Source organism: Apiospora kogelbergensis, assembly GCF_038363985.1.
Source record: "Apiospora kogelbergensis strain CBS 113332 chromosome Unknown utg000012l_segment0_segment0, whole genome shotgun sequence".
Classification (NCBI taxonomy): Eukaryota; Fungi; Ascomycota; class Sordariomycetes; order Amphisphaeriales; family Apiosporaceae; genus Apiospora; species Apiospora kogelbergensis.
In genome coordinates this window covers 256,185-274,389 of record NW_027117429.1, presented here as the reverse complement: position 1 = coordinate 274,389, position 18,205 = coordinate 256,185, and the positions used below count along the sequence as shown (strand labels likewise).

The 18,205-nt window shown below is 50.7% G+C and overlaps 4 protein-coding genes across 4 annotated transcripts; 3 read left to right on the top strand and 1 right to left on the bottom strand.

Moving 5' to 3' along the window:
* Window positions 1–1,766: 1,766 nt before the first annotated feature.
* PG998_014525 (uncharacterized protein) lies at window positions 1,767–3,979 on the top strand (the record flags this gene model as incomplete). The annotated part of the gene is made up of 2 exons (XM_066881341.1): window positions 1,767–2,081; window positions 2,138–3,979. The coding sequence occupies 2 exons, from the start codon at window positions 1,767–1,769 to the stop codon at window positions 3,977–3,979; spliced, it is 2,157 nt and encodes a 718-aa protein (XP_066723472.1).
* Window positions 3,980–7,578: 3,599 nt separating this feature from the next.
* Window positions 7,579–8,559, top strand: PG998_014524 (uncharacterized protein; the record flags this gene model as incomplete). The annotated part of the gene is made up of 1 exon (XM_066881340.1): window positions 7,579–8,559. One exon carries the CDS (start codon window positions 7,579–7,581, stop codon window positions 8,557–8,559), a length of 981 nt encoding a protein of 326 aa, XP_066723471.1.
* Window positions 8,560–13,374: 4,815 nt separating this feature from the next.
* Window positions 13,375–13,560, top strand: PG998_014523 (midasin; the record flags this gene model as incomplete). Its single annotated transcript, XM_066881339.1, has 1 exon — window positions 13,375–13,560. The coding sequence occupies one exon, from the start codon at window positions 13,375–13,377 to the stop codon at window positions 13,558–13,560; it is 186 nt and encodes a 61-aa protein (XP_066723470.1).
* A 3,113-nt stretch (window positions 13,561–16,673) lies between these two features.
* On the bottom strand, window positions 16,674–17,706 carry PG998_014522 (uncharacterized protein; the record flags this gene model as incomplete). The annotated part of the gene is made up of 5 exons (XM_066881338.1): window positions 16,674–16,916; window positions 16,967–17,145; window positions 17,199–17,289; window positions 17,342–17,441; window positions 17,561–17,706. 5 exons carry the CDS (start codon window positions 17,704–17,706, stop codon window positions 16,674–16,676), a joined length of 759 nt encoding a protein of 252 aa, XP_066723469.1.
* Between the last annotated feature and the right edge of the window lie 499 nt (window positions 17,707–18,205).

Sequence of the window (18,205 nt, the reverse complement as noted above, 5' to 3'; positions counted from 1 at the left end):
GGAGTCGGCCCAGTGTCAAGGGCCAAGACACTAGGGATGGGACCTAAGTTGATTCTCACACGTCTTGGTAGAGACATCGACGCGGCCGAGTTACTAGGAATCGGCTTTGAGCTGTGGGAGGATTCGTCCAATACGGGGTGATCAGACTGGACGAACCGCGAAATGGGAGTCAACTATTCGCTGTCCAAATTCATGGTTAGGGGCAGCGAGACCACTGTGGATTTCTGGGACAACAAACGACAGCTTATGGGTACTTACGTTGCAGGTATGCTCTAGATGCTTTGTTGAAAAGTTGAAGGACCGTAGATGGAGTATGCTGCACTTCTCGTTGAATAGGGCTGTGCTAGACGTTGGGACCTCCGATCAAGTTATCGAGAATGAACAAGCCGCCAGCTTACTGGGTTCTTCTGGACACAATGTTTTATGTAGGGGGGTGAGACGGAGACCCTAAGCATACGCCGATATAGTTGTGTCCATTATTGGGCGTGGCGCACTTGCTGGCTCACAAGAGGCACTCTGGGGTCCCTCCAATTCCCACCGAGTAGTATGACTGGGAGGCTAAACAATCATTCTGGTCCGCACCACCGTAGTCTCTCATTGTCCCCTTATTGAAGTGCGCTCCGAATGGAACCATGATCATCCAGCACGGTAACATGCAGTACTGTCTCTTTGCTGCTTAAGCTCGAAGAGTCTCACGGGCTGTTTTCGGTCTTGAGTTTTATTGTCCCTTACTTTGATGCATAGTCGGAACCGCCGCTTAAGCGGCACCGAGAGACGGGATTGGACGCCGGACATACAGCTTATGATGCAGCCCATACCAGAGCCTAATGTTCCCACCGCCCCGCTTGTACCGTTCCGGCCTAGAGACTCGTTCAACTCGGAGCCTGAACTATCCAGCAGCGTATTCGTTTTTTATCCAGCTGTCGAGAGCTCCAAGACTCTCGTGGGATGTTTCCGGACCAGCTTACATAGTTTTCCGCACAGCGGTCAGCACTAGTGTACCTTTGGAGTGCAGAGACGGAAGAGTGGAATGCCGTACCAGCGGATCAGGTCCTATTATTAGCGAGCCGGTTCGAGACCCCGCGCCATCAGGACCATCTGCCCGATCTTCCTACTGCGCAAGAAGATATCCTCGTCAAGAGAGGCCGAAGAGAAGCAGGGCCCGAAATCCATCCTGCCAACAGAGATTTAGGAGCCGGTCTAGCAGCGTCCCTGGCGACATTCGCCCAGCTCGAGCTCATCATATCATCAACTATTCACCCGCAAACCACCAGCTTGCTGTATACTGTGCTGTATGAACAGCAACAGACAGTCGCTGGCCCATACAGTGAAGGAGAACACAGCAAGCATTTATTGTATGTACATATTGTAACGATGCAGAGTCATAAAAGCAGATATGACGGACCAGCGCATCTAGGAGGCGAGCTCATTATCAATCTCCTCAGCCATAATACATAGCTCAGACTGGAAGCTTTTGGCACTATACTGTAGCTGTCCCGATACATTCGCCACATACGGAGTCAAAGCTCACACGTCTATTTGTGTTGCCGAGTTTCCACCAGATTGGGATTTTCACTGCGCCCTTTACTGCTGCCTGCTTACGCCACCCACTTCCCTGTGTATATAACCCGATAACCCCCATTCCTTGATAGAATCCCTCCTCGAATACACAGTTGTATCACATTGGCTGCGCTCTCTGCTGTGCCATTTGCCCCCATCTCTAGCTTTTACCCTTGCAATCTTTCTTCTTTACAATCTCGTCGAATATGGGATCCAATTACAGATTTTCCATCGTTCCACATATCTTTCACAATTACACAAATGGCGCCGAGGACAGCCCAATATCCACACCAACCATCGCAACTCGGAATCAGTTAGGAATCATTCAAGACTGTGGGTATGGTGGGTATGATACGGAGCCCTCAACAGTTTCCCAATCACAGTGGCAGCGACTAGAAAAGCACGTCGCGCATCTCAACAAGCACAGTGGGAGCCATGTATCGTATAAGGTGATTTACGTCGCCCGCCACGGCAGAAGTGTGCACAACGTAGTTATGGACGCCGTAGGCTCAGAATGGAAAGTATGATTGCCTGAAAATTGTTCACCCACGCTCAAATGTTGACTGATCCATTATAGGAGAAATGGGCTTATAAAGACGGAGCTAAGGTGGACGAACTTCCTGTACTGGCTGAGGCAGTGCCACTCAATGACGGCGAAGAGCGGTTGACATGGGCTGATGCACAACTCGTCGACAAGGGAAGAGAACAGGCACATGAGCTCGGAGCGGCGTTGATCCAGTGGAGTAAAGACTACGGGATGCCATTACCAGGAACTGTCTACACCAGTCCTCTGACTCGCTGTCTCGAGACAACAAATCTGATCTACAGCGACGCGTACCAACAAAACGGGCTCCATTTCCAGCCAGTCGTCAAGGAGAAGCTCCGTGAGCGACTGACGAACCACACTTGTGATAAAAGGAGAAGTCGCGCATCGATTGAAGAACGGTACCCGGAGTGCTCCTTCGAACCTGATTTCAGGAACGAAGATACGCTGTGGAAGGCCAGAACAAACGGCGGTACGGGGAACGCAGAGACGGAAGCCGAGCATATAGCTCGCAAGAAGGGGCTGTTGGAAGATATATTCGAGACGGACATCGCCCAAATCGTATCGTTGACAACTCACTCGTATGCCATCTCTGCTCTCCTCTCGGCCGTCGGGAGTCCGCCAGTCCGCTTCAAAGAGGGCGCGATGCTGGCTATGCTGGTCAAGGCTGAAAAGGAGCCAGCGAGGGGAATATTTGAGAGGTTGTACGAGACGGAGCTTGATGGGATGAAGTACGAGTTTACTAAGAAGCAAGACGAGATCGCTCAGCAAATCTCGCAATTCTGGGCGCACAGTCAGGCAACCGGAGACGTCAAAGCCTACCTGCAAGGTGATGAGGGCCATGACTACGCCAAGATCGACAAATGGGTGCAGGCTCGCACTCCGTTTACAGATCCGCCTAACGAAAAGCTAGCAGAGGGTGACACGGCTTTCATCATCGGCAATCGGGCGTCCTTTGACGTCGCACAGTACCTTGATAAGCCCTCAGCTGCCGGCATGTCCATGATCCATCTACTCGCTCTCCCCAGAGATGCTATCTACAACGCCGTCTCCTTGAATCAGGACAATGTCTGTCTGATAGACGATATGGTCGCCCTCTTCCGGTCGAGTTGGAACGAGAAAGAATTCAGGAGTAGGGTGTTGGCTCACCAGAGGAAGGCCATCGAAAATGCTAAGGGAGACAGCAAGAACGACGAAGGTTACAGGCTCGCCTTGGAACACTATGAAGAGTTGGAGAGCAGCATACATCAGATCGAGGTCAAAGACTTCAAATTCGGCCTGCACCTGTTTCCAGATCAAAGCGTCTCCCACTTGCACATGCATATCATTGCAGCAACCAAGAGCATGCGCAAATACAGCACGTCACACCATGACCAGAAGACAAAAGATGCGCTGGAGGTACGGGATACGATAATGAATGGCAAATTCCAAGTTCCGACGCACGATACGGCTACAACCGTGACAGAGGCCGCAGACTGTACGGCAGAAATCACCATCTGCGAGTGTAGTGACGGGTGTATGGTCATTACCCGCAATGGCAGATTTGAGAAGCCTGGCACTCTTGACCGTTGCATGGAAGAATACAGCGAGCGTCGCCTGTGGTTCGTCAGATTGGCGAATACTACGGTCAAAATGGTCTCAGTTTTTGCACAAGATGCCATGGGTCAAGAGGTGCTCGAGATGCTGAAGGAAGATCACTCAGACAAGGCAAGACCCTACTATTACACCCAATTGGTGGCGTTCCAAGCTGCCGAGCTACTTGTCCGCATCAGGGCAGTAGCAGCCCAGCCAGGGCATTGGCAGACAGACCTGGAATCGACGCTTATTGAGTTTGCCCGCATACAGGTGACTGGGGCAATCTACGAGACTGAGTGACACATCATTTGAAGCCGTGTTGTTTCCTGTGGTCGTATCACCATCTCTTCTGGGCGTGGTGCCAATTTCTAACGTCTTGTTATATTCTCGCCTGCTGTTTGGTGGACGTTCTGGGGGACGTATTTCTGGAAAGTCAAAGGTCGTGGAGTTCGAAAAATATTTATTCTCCTCTCAGGCTCAAACCTAATCTGGAATTTTTACTAAGCACATTACTGTTGTAAATCATGTTTGGTTATTGCTGTTGCCTGAAGATTTGCGAAATTGGGTACAACTTGCTTTCAATCTGTGGTTTATATCTAGTCAGATAACTATCTTTAGACATCCCTGTTCCGCGCGATCATAGCGCCTGATATTTCTAGCCCTCCGCTTGTACTGTTTCCGACATAGCTGCTTCCCTCAAGATCTCGAAGGGTTTCTTGTCGTTCCACTGCCAACAGTAGTGGCTGTTCTCGTCTTCCTTGCTGCAAGTGACCCGTTATACGTTAAGTCCCCGATAGAAGCAGATAGCGGTTGACACTCCAGCAGAAATGGCTACCAACCAAAACCTGTTACGAAGAAGACACAGCTGTGTAACTGTGTGATGTGACGCGACCTAATTGCCCGAACCAGCTACGCGGGCTACTGGACGTTTCCGTATCCCGCGAAGGGAGGAAGGACATACAGTAGTGACTTCGGATTAGTAACGATTGTTCCTACCAAACGTGGCTCTGATCCAGTACAGAGGACCATCGCAATCTCTGTCAGTGAATCAAGCCCTGAGAGGTCCGGAAGTCGAGCGGCGACTTGGATTCGATGGGCCTCTGACTCTTGAGGGCCGTGTCGGATTTAGGCTCTGTTGACGGTAGTCAGGCGGATGCTACGCTGTGTTTTGTCGGCGTGTTAATGAACAATCGTCCTTTCCCGACTGCTTAGTTACATCGGACAGAGCTTAGCCAAAGCATGTGTCGCGGTTTGGAGCTCTGCCTGCAATTGAACTAGAAGCCCGGCCCCATGTAGCACAGTTACTTTCTCCTGTGGCTGACGTAGGAGCCACCCCCTTAACGCGCTTCCTCCACCGTTCAATATTCATGCTCTTTTGGCACATGAGCCGAACAACAATAGCTTTCATACAATGGTCACAGTCACAACAATCAACCTTCAATACAGGTAGTAGACCTTCATTTCTATATTCTAACAGCTATTTTACCGCCAAGGCCGTAAGGCTTCTTTCCTGTACTCTGTAGGATGTCTCAGTGCCAGCTTGCCGAAATCTCCAATTGCTTTTCTATCTACTGCAGTTTTGCATGCAGTTTTACAACACGGAAGCATTTCCATGCGCACCTCCACCGCTTGTCATCTCCATACAAGGCTAGGCCAGCCTCTCGACACTGCTGTCGGGCAGCAAAGATGGCGCGTCAACCCACTGTTTCATAGAGTCCACAGCATTACTATCCATAGAGTTCGCTCTATCGCTGATGATCTCCTCAGGCCATCGTACATTACACTCCGCGCCATCTCCAAAAAGTGATGAATTCATCGTACGGGGCCATGGCGGACAGAGGTCGGATAGGTCGCCCATATTGTACGTATTTGGAAAACCTGCAGACGCAAGTAAAGCAGGATCAATCGATCCCGAACCAGCGAAATGCGGATTAGGGGTCTTGATAATGAGCAGCGTCAGATCGCTGATTTCAGCTCTCATCTTCCGTATCTCATCACGCAGTACCTCTATTGTCGCCTTCATCTGTGAAATATCTTCTGCCTTTCGTGCACGAGTAGCCCTGGCTGCATCGCGATTCGTCTGGCGTCTTCTTTCGGGACCCGTGGATTGTACAGCGGGCACAGTGCTGGGAAGCAGCTGGTCTCCCATCGTCTTGGTCGTCCTTGAAATTGCGAAGAACAAGGTTTCGAGGTTTGCTGGTTGGTAGAGGAAGGTGAAGAGAAAAGGGAAGAACATCAATTACTCAAAGAGGTATAGACTAAGGCTTGTTCAGTATGGCCAAGATGTTTCTTTGATTATGTTCCCTCTTTATAATAGTTGTCTGCGGTTCGTAATACTGACAAAGCCCTCCTGCTTCCTTCGTCGGTACAATGTGAGGCTATATGTACAATACCAGCAGGCGTATGTGCCATCTTATCCCGTCACATACTTCCCACACCTGCATCAGAGCAGAAACCACGAGATAAGGAGCTACTACTGTGCTGCTACCCGACACTACTTCTTTCAGTGTTCCTATCTCTACTCCAAACAATATGGGATCCCGGAGAGGCTCTGGGCCAATTTAATTCTCCCCACTGCCTTCCTACAGCCAAATCCAGGTTCAGCGTCCGCAAAGGATATGTTAAAAATGACCGACTAAAGTACCGTGGGACCCTGCCCCGTGCGTAAGCAATATGGAGAGAAGCACCGGTCATCGCCAAGCAAGACTTCGTAGGGCTGCATATTTGGCGTTGACATGTATCGCTACTTCTAAGCCCTGTACTCTAGAGGACTTGAAGCCAACAGTGGGTCAGTGGACTACAGCCGTTACTAGAACCTTCAAGTCATCTTAGTACTTACTTGATTGTAGCGGTACATGTAAGCGCTAAAAATGCATCCTCCCAGCGATTCTTTGGACGCTGACAGGTACTCGTGACTCACTAGGTGATACACGGTGCAGGAAGCCCCACGGTACTTTAGTCGGTCATTTTTAACATATCCTTTGCGGACGCTGAATCTGGATTTTACTGTACGGAAGGGAGCATGTCAAAGTAGCTTTAATTAGGATCGGTCAGAAATCGAGGAAGCATGTGGTCAGATTAGAGGGTACGAGCTAGAAGGGCCGCATTGAAGACTCGGGGTACAGCAAGCGGATGTTGATTTCTGGGAACTCGTCAGCAATTGAGAGTATTATGAGGTGGTCGGAGCTAGGATCAAGTTCTGGTTGGGCACTGCTACTCCCCCAGCACCGAACTGCCAGCTTGGACGATGGCCCGTTTCGCCGCGCGACATTCACTTCGACAGACGTCGGCTTCTCCAAAACTACAGTACTGTACAGTGAAACCGGGTTCAGCGTCCGTATTTCAATCTGAGATTCTTGGCAATAAAGTAGTACGGGGTATATGTACAGTAGACAAAGGCCAAATTCTACCCCAACACCGGCTGTACTCCAAAAACGCCTGTTACGCGTTATACCGCATTCCAAGGACCCTAGTTTGGATACAGACGATGAGCCTGGATTTAAATTGTATAACGAAGCGCCAATGATGACAAGAGTCGGGATCAGCACCATTCAAAACGTCTGATGCGGATTCTAGTTGACACCTGTCCTGCTTTGCCACCCACTGAACAGCCAAATAATTTGCAAAATCCAAAACCCCATCTTTACTTTCAACAGCTGGACTGATACTGGCACTTTTTCGCTAACTACAATGAATATAAATATGGTGGGTCAACCAGATCTCTAATCTTTCGTTTTCTGTTATTCACACCTCCGCTCCCCAACCAAGAACTACTATACAATGGCAGGCTCGAACAATCAAACTACGAAGCCACTTTCTGCTACAGCTGGCGTTAGGAAGAACCCCCAAGGGGTACCACTGAAGCGGGGAAAAAGGCCCTTCAAGCACGAGTAGCTCATATGGATTCTTCCACTCCAGACAAGAAAGCTGAAAAAGTTGCCGCAGAGGCAGAGCTAGATGCAATGGAGGGAGTTGAAGAGGAAAACAACGAAACCGAGGCTATCAAGACGGAGGAAGGTAGCCTTTTCCTTCAAACCCCTACAGAGCCGGCAAAGCAATTATCGGAAACAACACCATCGAACTCAGGCAATGGCGAGCCTGTACAGCCAGGAACCAACTTGAACATTGTCGTCACTGACAGTGATGACTCAAAGCCACCATCACATAAAGACCCTGAGGATGTAGCCGACTTAGCTGATGTCTTTGCCCAGCTTGGTGTAGGTAACAGCTACGTCGATGATAGCGGACTGGAGGCTGTTGGCTGGACAGTCGGCATGGGACATAATCAAATTATCCTGCGGGACGGACCACCGAATGCGGCAAGATACCGTGCGATGCCACAAAACCAGTTTCCTACGACTATCGTCCAAGACAGGGAAATGAACCTAAGAAGTTACAGACCAGGCGAAGCAAAAGTAGACGGAAGGTGGGCTGTGGAGAGAGGTACCCATCTCACTATTCAAGGCGTAGCCTGGGTTTATCCGAATAACCATGATTGCCCAATCCAACTATTGAATCCTGATAATTGGCCAATCGCGAATGGGAGGAACGGACCTAAGAGAATAAGCCCTTTCACTCTGATCAAAGTCAAGTTGGGGGACAAAAAGGGGTTCGTGCGGAGCTGGGAAACGAGGTCTACGGTCCGACGCATACTGGGGAACGCGAAAACGACATTAAATAAAGACCTCATGATTGGCGAGTCCGTTTTAGTTCCAAAAGCCCAGACCATTGGAATAGCAGATGCCGCCATTATCATAGGGGCCAAGTTCTGCGAGATCCGCCATGGCGAGTGGGTGAAAAAGGAACGGAGCAGTCTCGATAGGTCTCCGTCCCCCAATCCAGAGGCCGATATAGTACACGGAAACATGGCCAAGCTGTAGAATTGAGAAACGCTATCTGTTCTTGGGTAGATTTGCGATTCGGGTGCATGGGCTACTACACGGTGCTTTTTATGTCAAGCAGGCCTTGATATCTCCTTTGTTATCAATATTCTCATTTCTCCTTCGAAGATTGGATTTTTGTATATCTCTTTATTTTCCTAGTTGAGTTGTTTTAGTCATAGGTTACCGCGCAATCAAAGTTCCTATCTCGTCTTCAAATCCATTGCACTTAAGTTCGTGATAAAGATATGCTACCTGAAGTTATTTCCAGTCCTATTGCCGAGCTGATTTCGTAACCGACGAGATTGGACAGGTGAATTTTTCTTCTCGACAGCTGGCGCTTCGTAAAGTCGAAGAATCGAAGTACCCATTTTCGAGTCCTATCACGTCCGTATTCCGAATGTGTGCCGTAGTGGAAGGCGCTAGATGGACTATCGCTCTAAAAACGGAATATCTTCAGTATCAGGATATTCTTCCATGAGTATAGTGCTACAATATGTTTACTGCATATTGCCCCTACGAAGAAGGGATGCCGATATGATGACGTTTATTTACCTCGTATACTCGATGATGGTGCTCCTTGTTACGACCTAGCCTAATCATGCGGCCCAGACCCACTCTGACGGAACGGACCAACAATGCCCCGGGGCGCATACCAAGCCCACCAGAGCCCAGGCACCACTCCCACGACCAAGACACCATAACAAGACCAACAGCACCGAAACCCCAGCACCCCACGGGCAACGAGGAAGCCGCCCGGCTGCCCTGAAGGCACACTGAGCATGATCAGCTGAGATCACTGAGCAACACTGAGCGTGATCAGTTGAGATCACTGAGCAACACTGAGCATGATCAGTTGGGATCACTGAGCAGCGATGAGCAGGACAAGAATCAGTGAAGAAGAGATTGGATATATATAACGACGAACGTTTCCTATGTATTTCATATAGACACTCTCTACTTCAGTGATCAATCTAAGCATCAATCTTAACCCATTGGTGAGGCACATTGCCTTAACGACCTATTGCACCCTCAGTCAAGTTCTACGATCAGTTAAGGGATATTGCCCATTGTACCAGAAGGCGGAGTCTTCTGCACGTTCAAGTACTCTCTCGTCTAGCCAACATAAACCCCAGTACGTCTACTAGGTTTCTTTGGACACCCGATAGCCGTTCGTTACACTCCTCTATGAAACCGTCCCGGCTTTTGAAGTGACGTGGATAGAATGCCTGGGCGACCTGGGTCGGTACAGGATGGCGATCGAAGATGATGATTTACGAGATCGAGAGGTCTGGACTTGCGTGTCACAACGTTGGTACTCGAAAGCCTCCGATGTCGTCCCGTATACTGGTCGGTTATACCATCACCTCGTCATTCTAGCACGCCCGAACGCGCTCCAGCAGCTATTTTACTATTCAAAGGCCCTTTCCACTTCGGAGCCCTTTGAATCGGCCTGGGAATCGATCATGACTTTGTTTGATCTGTTGCTTGGCTCTGGTAGTCAACGCCCGCGTCTCCTACCTATTGACTTCGCTTTTATTAAGGCTCAATGTATTATGTTCAGCGGCAAACGTGGCGATGAATATCAAACTTCAGTGACAGACTTCCTCGGCAACCTTGATAACCACACTAGCAGAACTACTCGAAACTAGATGGAAAGCGGGTAAGTTATTCACGCACTTCGGATGCCGTGCAATAGTTGACAGTGAACAGTTACTACATTGGAATCTCCAGTTGCTGCGCCTTGTTATGTAGGGGCAAGGAGAGTAGCAGTTCCATCTACGAGACCATCCGGACCAGAAGAAAATTAGGCTCCCGCAAGGACGATGACGAGCAATACAAGAACAGGGCGATCCCCGACCGCAACCACCCTCACAACGCAATAGGCCCTGGAACAAGCTCAGCCAATTTGGACCCCGAAAGCCGAGTTGGTCTGGATGTTCTTGATCGTCGAAACTGCGGCTGTTAGTAACAGAGCTGGGTACACTCGACGGAACGGTAACCGGGACATGGGGACGGACAATCCTGTTGAGGTCCGGCACGCGCTGCCCGCGTGGGACGTGCATCGCCGTCTCCATCTGCTCGTGCGTCGGGTTCCAGTATGCAAGAGCGCTGAAGACATCGCAGTACCGCCCGAGGTCTTATGTTTTGTTCTCCAGCGACAAGCCACTCTTGCGAACCTTGTCTTTCTGCCCCTTGGTGTGGACCATGACGGAGGCCTAGCTACCTACTACGGTTCGGGCAACTTGCTGGACCTTCTTGGGGTATATTCGTGGCGTGTCCATAGAGCTACAATAGCGTCCCGCTGAACGGTAGATATAGCAAGTGCTGGCTTGCGGATGTCAAATGGGATGGCATGATGAGCTCGAGTTAGGCGAGCGTCGCCAGGGGAGCTGCTGTTCCGGTTCCGAACCCATGTTGGCGAGAGGATCCTGAGCCAACTTCTCTTCCGCGTGTCTTGAGAAGTTCTTGCGCAGCAGGAAGATTGGGCAGTTGGCCCTGAAGGCGCGGGGTCGCAAAACGGCGCCACGCTAATGATGGTGTGTTCAAGGGACCTGATCCGCTAGTCGCACTAGGGCGCCATTGCTACTCTTCCGGCTCTGCACTCGTACTCCAACAGTGCAGGCAACTATGGAAGCCAGGACCGGAAACAGCCCAGGAGAGTATTCGAATCTCGACGGAATGCAGCAGAAAGAAAGCAACAGAAAGAAAGCAGCCGCGGGATGACACTGGCTCCAAGGTCACCTGCCTCCCTGCGCCGGAACAGTACAAGCGGAGCGGGGGAACATCAGGCTCTGGTTCCATTTGAAATCGGCGCACTTCGGGAAGGTTCAATAAGCGACTACGGTCCCGCGGACCAGAATGGTAGTTTTAGCCTCCAGTATCCTTTCTGCAACTACTCAGTGGGAATTGGAGAGGCCTGAAAGTGCCTCGTGTGAGCCAGCAAGTGCGCCACGGCCAACAACAATATCGGCACTGCTGTTCGCTGACTTTGCTCCTTTGGACCGGCGGCGCCATCAGCAGCTCTGCATCCTGAGGTCTACATCTGCCCTACCGCAGCTTAACCAGTCTAGGCTGTACATTAGAAAAGATACACAGCATACTGTCCTTGATCCGAATATAGAGCTTGGTGAGATGCCCAGAACCGGCTACGAAGAAGTACTTCTGCTCACGAAATAGGCTGCTTCGTAAGTTGAGCTGCGTCTAAGTCACGTCCGTACTACATCGGTCTCTGATTGGCAACTGTACCTTGAGGTACGAGGCCACCAGGGCAGGAAGTCGCTTTAGGTAGCAGGTCAGGAACAGATGCAAAGAACTGAGTTATGATACTGATAGGTACGAACCAGAAGAGCTGCATTGAGGCTTTCGGGTACAATGAGCACATACTACTATTTGAGAACCTGGGACAACAACCAGGTGTGTTTCGGCTGCCTGTCGTGAACGGGACAGGACTAGGCCAAAGCAACGAGCCACAGAAGCACTTCGGCAACTACGAGGGGCCCATACACATTGAGAGCGGTGGAATGCGAGTCGTCAGCGAAGTCCAGCCATGGGGTCAGAACTCCTGCCAGTCATGCCAGCATAACCTACCCCCAGTCCTCCAACTCTGCAGACCGTCGGACTTCTTGCTCGGTAAGGATGACCAGTCGTATGGGCCGTATGAGCAGTATGGCGGTCGCTACGCGTGGCAAACGGGCATCGATGATATCTCACATGTTGGCCAAGGATCCAATCTGGAGTAGGCCGTAGTAAAGGAATTAACGAGTGTGGACGACCAGGCACGACCGCGAAAGGGCACTTCTACCGCCCCCAGAACTGGAAGCATTCGGTACTCTGGCATGGGCCAGGTGCATTTTCAGACGTCCGCTGGCAACCAACATGTCGGTGGGCGCTGGCAAAGCGGTATAAGCGCCTCGAGAGCCGCTCCTTCAGCACATACTGTAATACGGTAGGTCGTCTACGTTGCGTATGTACGGGACCACAACTACGCCGGCGTGGAATGTGACGCAACATGGTTAGACCGGCTACCAAGAAGCACTTTCTACTCGAGAAATTGGTAGCTTCGCAAATGACCAACCCTTCAATGGCAGGTTGGGTACTGTATTGTACTGCACTGGTCACTTCTGGAGACTGGGCCTCGAGGTACGAAGCCTGGAATATCGGGGTAGCTTTTGGTAGCATGGTCAGGAAAGGATGCAAAACGGGTGTGCTTTACCCAGAGATACGGGAAAGTACGAACCAGAAGAGCAGCACGGGAGATTCGGCGTACAGTGACCCCGTACTACTCCAGGACTACCTACTACTACGGCCAGATGCATTTTGGCTGCCCTCGAACGCTGGGAGTATGTCGTAAGGACTAACGAGCCAAACGAGAAAAATAAATATTTGCCAAATCATGCGACCGTCGGCTCCCGTTCAACTTCTCTGGTCGGGCGGATGCGGATTCGCTCCTCAGCCTCTCCGCAAGTTGGCCGGGTCACTTCCAGCCGCCACGGTAGACGCTGGCTTCCAGGAAACCCCGCTATTCCTGGCTGGCAGGTAGAGGCGACACCGACGCTGAGAAGATACGAAGCAGGGAGTAGTACAAGCTCGGTACGGTACAGTAATCTTGAAGCGGCTTGCGTTTTTGCTCATGGTGGCCAACGGCAATGATCCTCCCGAGGCTGGCTGACGACGAGACCATGAGACGGACTCCTGGTTACGTCATTGGCAACATCAGATCGCTAAGCCCAAGCTCGAGGACATGCAGTAGCCAAGAAAGATCTCAACGCGCTATGTGGCCTAGCGCAACCTTCATTTCAGATTATCGCGGCTATGGGCTTGTCCCTCTCTGGTATCTTTGGACTGGTCGGCAAGCTGCTGAATGCCCGTGGCCTCGGTAGGCAGGTGAATAACGTGCTCGGCGGATTGAGTCTGAACAAGGTTCTCGACGGTCTTGGTCTGGGTAGTGTTGGTGCCATCACTGGCCAGGACAATAAGAAGGGCGGCGGCAAGAAGTAGCTTTCACACTCAATTTTTCCATTTGTTTTGAACAACAGCAGGTCTATGGGTTGCAAGCTTACCGTGTAGAGGGCTACTTCGAGAGAGTATCGCCAATTCGCTAGTCTCTTGAATTCCTATAAGACTCTTCACAATTGGCCGCCGGCCGTAATGCTTGAGAAATGACTTGGCTTCGTGGCTACTGCTGTCATAACTGCCAAGTACCACATCATATATACTCCGACGTCCTAACAAAGTTCGAAGCACTACTATGTCAGTTTGAGGATGAAGACATACAGCACGAGGACAAGGCTACGGAGTTCAGAGATTTGTACCTAATGGCTCAGAAGTACTACAGCTCTCTCGATTATCCTCACCAGCTGAATTTGCTGAATATATTCGTGAGGAGTTCTTGCTTTATCAGGTTCTAGTTACTACACTACGGACAATCCGAAGTGGCCAGTCTTGGCCCAGACGGTCGCATCGCGGGCAACGTTTATATGTTGCCCTCATACTTCCTCTTGTAGTGGAGCTGTCGCTTCCAGATCTTCCTCCCTTTACTCTTGCCCCATTTCTTGACAACGAGCTGCCTTGCACTATTCAACCAGTGCTCACCTAGGTCCTCCGCCTCAACCTGATAGTCATAGAATCTGACAAAGAGAAGTTTCGTCCCCTCGCTCTTGTATCGATGAGTAATAGTCCCCGCGTAATGTCCACAAAACTCCAATTGTTTCCCATGTGTTGTTCCATCGCCAGGGCCCGAGGCAATATCGGTCCGCTATCGTCCAGCGTGAAAACAATTATGCGCACAAAATTGCGCTAGGGCACAGTATATATACCAGAACCAATGGTTTGTAAGATGATTTGGCAGCTTTCGCTGTTGCCGGCTTCGGTTCCGTCTCGTTGACCGTGAGTCGGGGACATAGCAACCACCAGATCCATAAAAGAAATGAGAACGAAGACTTATAGTTTAGTATTAACCCGAATTTTTTATTGTCAATATGATTTTGTTTTTGGCATTCCCTTCCCCATGTTCACAGCCCCTACCAACGGTAAATGGTTTGCTCAGGAACAAATGGAAAACGTCTCGAGCAAGAACCCAGGCCCTGTGCTGCCCATGCGTAAAAGAAGGGATAGAAGCAACGAAAACATAGCGAAAAACTGGAAGACATGGGTGAAAAGCAGTCGAAGGCTTCAGCGTCGATACGGAGCAGAGGCTTACATCTATATCAAAGTCCCCCGTAGGCGCAAACAGTATCTCTTCGTATCTCACAGGGGTATGTCACCGTTAACACTAAGCGACGTTGTAAGCACCCCTCCCCCTCTCCGCGACTCACGTGGCCACCGAATATGTTGACTTCCACTAAACACTAAATAAATAACCTAGGAAAAGCAGTATCCGCCACCTACGGTAGTTGTTGGGAGTGAGTTAGATGGGCCGGACCAAGGCAAGGACGCAGCACCAGAAACTGTTGATCGCGTGTTTTAGTCGAAGAAGGCAGGAGTTCAAGGTATGTCCCAATGGGGCAGCCCGAACCAGGCATCTTACGGAACAGAAAATGCAGATGGGAGCGATTGGGTTCCCTGGGTAGACAAGGTACGACGGGTTCGTATAGAATTCAATGGATATTTATAGCCTGCCATGGCTACTGTCACTGTCCAATCCCAAACTTGCCCACAAGCCTGGAAGTATATGATCCTTATAGCTCCAACCAGGAGGATGGTCGAATTTCATGCCATCCAAATCGAAGTCTGTGGGGGAAGTCCCCCTCGTTATTGATTCGAACTTGGTTATCGGTATCAAGTATAGCATCTAAGCTAACGTATGACGCTTGAGTATTTGGTGAAGACGCTCGGGGGACTCCTGTCGTGAGCATGTGTAGCGGTGTTTCAGCACTTGCGAGGTGAGAGGCTTCACACTGATAGAATACTTCAAACCCTCTTCCAGCTGGTACCATGTCGTCTCGAGCGAAACCGTTGGTTGTTGGATGCCGAAACTGGAATATTCGAGAACCGCAGTCGGTGTTCCTGGCTGGGTGACGCATAGTGTGTCCAGGTCCATTTTCCAGGTCCTGGAGTCTCCAATTCGTCGATGACTCCGGCTTAGTTCCTGGTGCGGGCTTGCATTCACCCCTAAACACCAGCCAAATTCACCACACCTTGCGATTTCGGCTCGGACATCATCCTTGTCCGCCCCTTTCAAAGGAAGCACCTCGTGGTCGAGAAAGGTCGTCTTGGGGAACACCGAGTAAGCTTTGTTCCAGGCGATGAAGTTCATCGCCTGCGTGGTCGGCGTGCGACTGAGAATAGCTTGGACGGGTATGAGTCGTGTTTTCCTCAATATGATGAACAACTCGCCACGTCGTAACCGTGTAACCGACCCTAACCGGACCCGTTCTTCCCCAACCAGTAGGTATCCTTGCGTTTGAAGGTACGCCTGGACCGGATCCGCCTTAGTAGCCTTTGCCATAATGGCCAATGTTTTCGACGTCGTCCGAGAGAAGAACTCGGTAGCAAAGTCGCCATAGATCAAGGCCTCGCTTGCACCGAGGATACTGCGGAAGGCCTGAGAGTCGTGAACGAAGGGCATCAGTTTAGTGTTGATGTTCCATACACAGGATTGCACTTGGGATTGCAGCCCCCAGCAAGTTTGGCATAAAGAAACGAGTGACTTGGTGTCGAGCGCACCCATCAGGCTCTTGAAAACGGGGTAGTAAATGGAGAGAATTACTACAAGGGATAGACCTGGTTGGTGTGGTAGACGCCTTTCAGCGTGACCACGCTGAACTGCCACAGTTACCGTCATTGAAGAGATGATGTATGACGGGAGCGTACAGAGTGCTAGGAGTTTGTTTATATTGTAAACGAGGTAGAGTGGAGGAGCACCTAGCGGAGAAGCCCGTCATTTATACCTGAGCTCGTGTCTAGCTTACGGTAGCCATTAGCGCTCTCCTCATTGAGGCCTACTCTCTCGCCACTGTGTACGATTACCCCTATCTGAGCTACACTAGGCATCCAACTCCAGCCCAACGATGTCACCTATGATTATGCCGTAATCAATCACCATATAGCCTTCCGCAGCTAAACAGGGTCTCGCGATATATGGCTGCCAGGATCGCATTTCTCCACGCAGATCAGGCAGTCTGGTGGGCCTTGGCCTGCAGAATTGTAGTCCCATCATTGTACGATGAGTCTAGCAGTGATGTTGCATTCCCTCTCCCACAACCGGCACCTCTCTTGACTGCTACACCTCTGCAAAGGCCATGCCTGTCTCCTTCGTACCGAATACACTCCAACCTCACCAGTGCTTCGCGCGCAGCTAAACGAACAGCACCCTGCAAGCAAGCAGAAGACCTCGACTTGTGGAGGAAGGGATGCTGTGAAGCGTCAGCCGTTCTTGTTCGTATGGCATGCTGTGATCTCTTACAATCATGGGCGGCAACTGTCCTGCGTATAGTATGTCCAGGAAATCCGCAACGTCGTAGGACCAGTAAAACCCCTTGCGAACTAAACCCGCCATGATCTGTTCTACATATGAGACCATAAACCGATGCATTTCTCCTCGGCGACTGAGGTCTGTCGATAGTCTTCCACTCAGGTCGAGGGCTATTGTTCCATTATTAGATCAACTCATCGATGTGTTTATACTGGTCTGTTACTTATTTTCACCGTCCCATTTGATGCAACACGTACATCCGCTGCGCGGGCATCCGTAGGCAGGGACAAAAGGTACCTGATGGCGGATAGGATCTATTGCCGCCAGTCAGTATCTAGAAATTTCGCTCAACCCCAGCACACATACCTGCATCATAACAGTCGCAACCTCTACCTCGGATTGCAGTGGCGCGATGGCAAAGAGGTCCAAATCCAAGTGTTCATGGACCACCGATGTGATACGACCGCTGCAGTAGATCCCTAGGAGTTGTGCAATACTGGGATGGCTGATCTCGGAGAGTACCCCCAACTCCGAGACCGTGAATTGGGGGCCTGTCGGACTTGGACGACGTGCCCGCTACCCGACCGGTGCATTCCAAGCCAGCCGCTGCCGTTGGTGCCTAGGTGGCGATAGTGGGTATGCGCAGTTTGGTCGACATAGAGCGGGGGCCTTGCCCGGACCGTCACAAGGTTGCGGTCACGGCAGAAGTCTGGCATGCGCTTGAGAGACATGATTGCCGTCAGGCACCATTACTTTGAACTTTACATATGGAGCTTATATACATTGCATAGATGGTTGATGGTTTATGCCACTTGGATACAGCTGGTGCCGCAACTATCGCCTGAGATAAGGGCCGCATGCGACGTGAGCCGTTCTGTGAGGTCTAGAACCACCGCAGTGGTGCTTTGAAACGAAATAGCACAATACGATATTTCAGCCTGTCAATTACTAGTTAGCTTTTGCGAAGCTAACGGACATCCCGGTTAGGAAGTGCTTCTTCGTAGCCCAGTCAGACGCGTCTTGCTCCCAGCTCTGCATTCGCACTATGGGCCGGTACTGCATGTTAGTATACTACTGGCTCACATCTACCATTCGGGGGAAGAACTAAAGGAAGCCTGTACCCAATGCGGCCAGCAGTCTATGTATCAGGTCGGACCTTGGATGGTTCACGTCTGTCAGCACCGTAGCTGATATACAGCCGCCGACACTCCAAATCGGGCCTGACCCGAC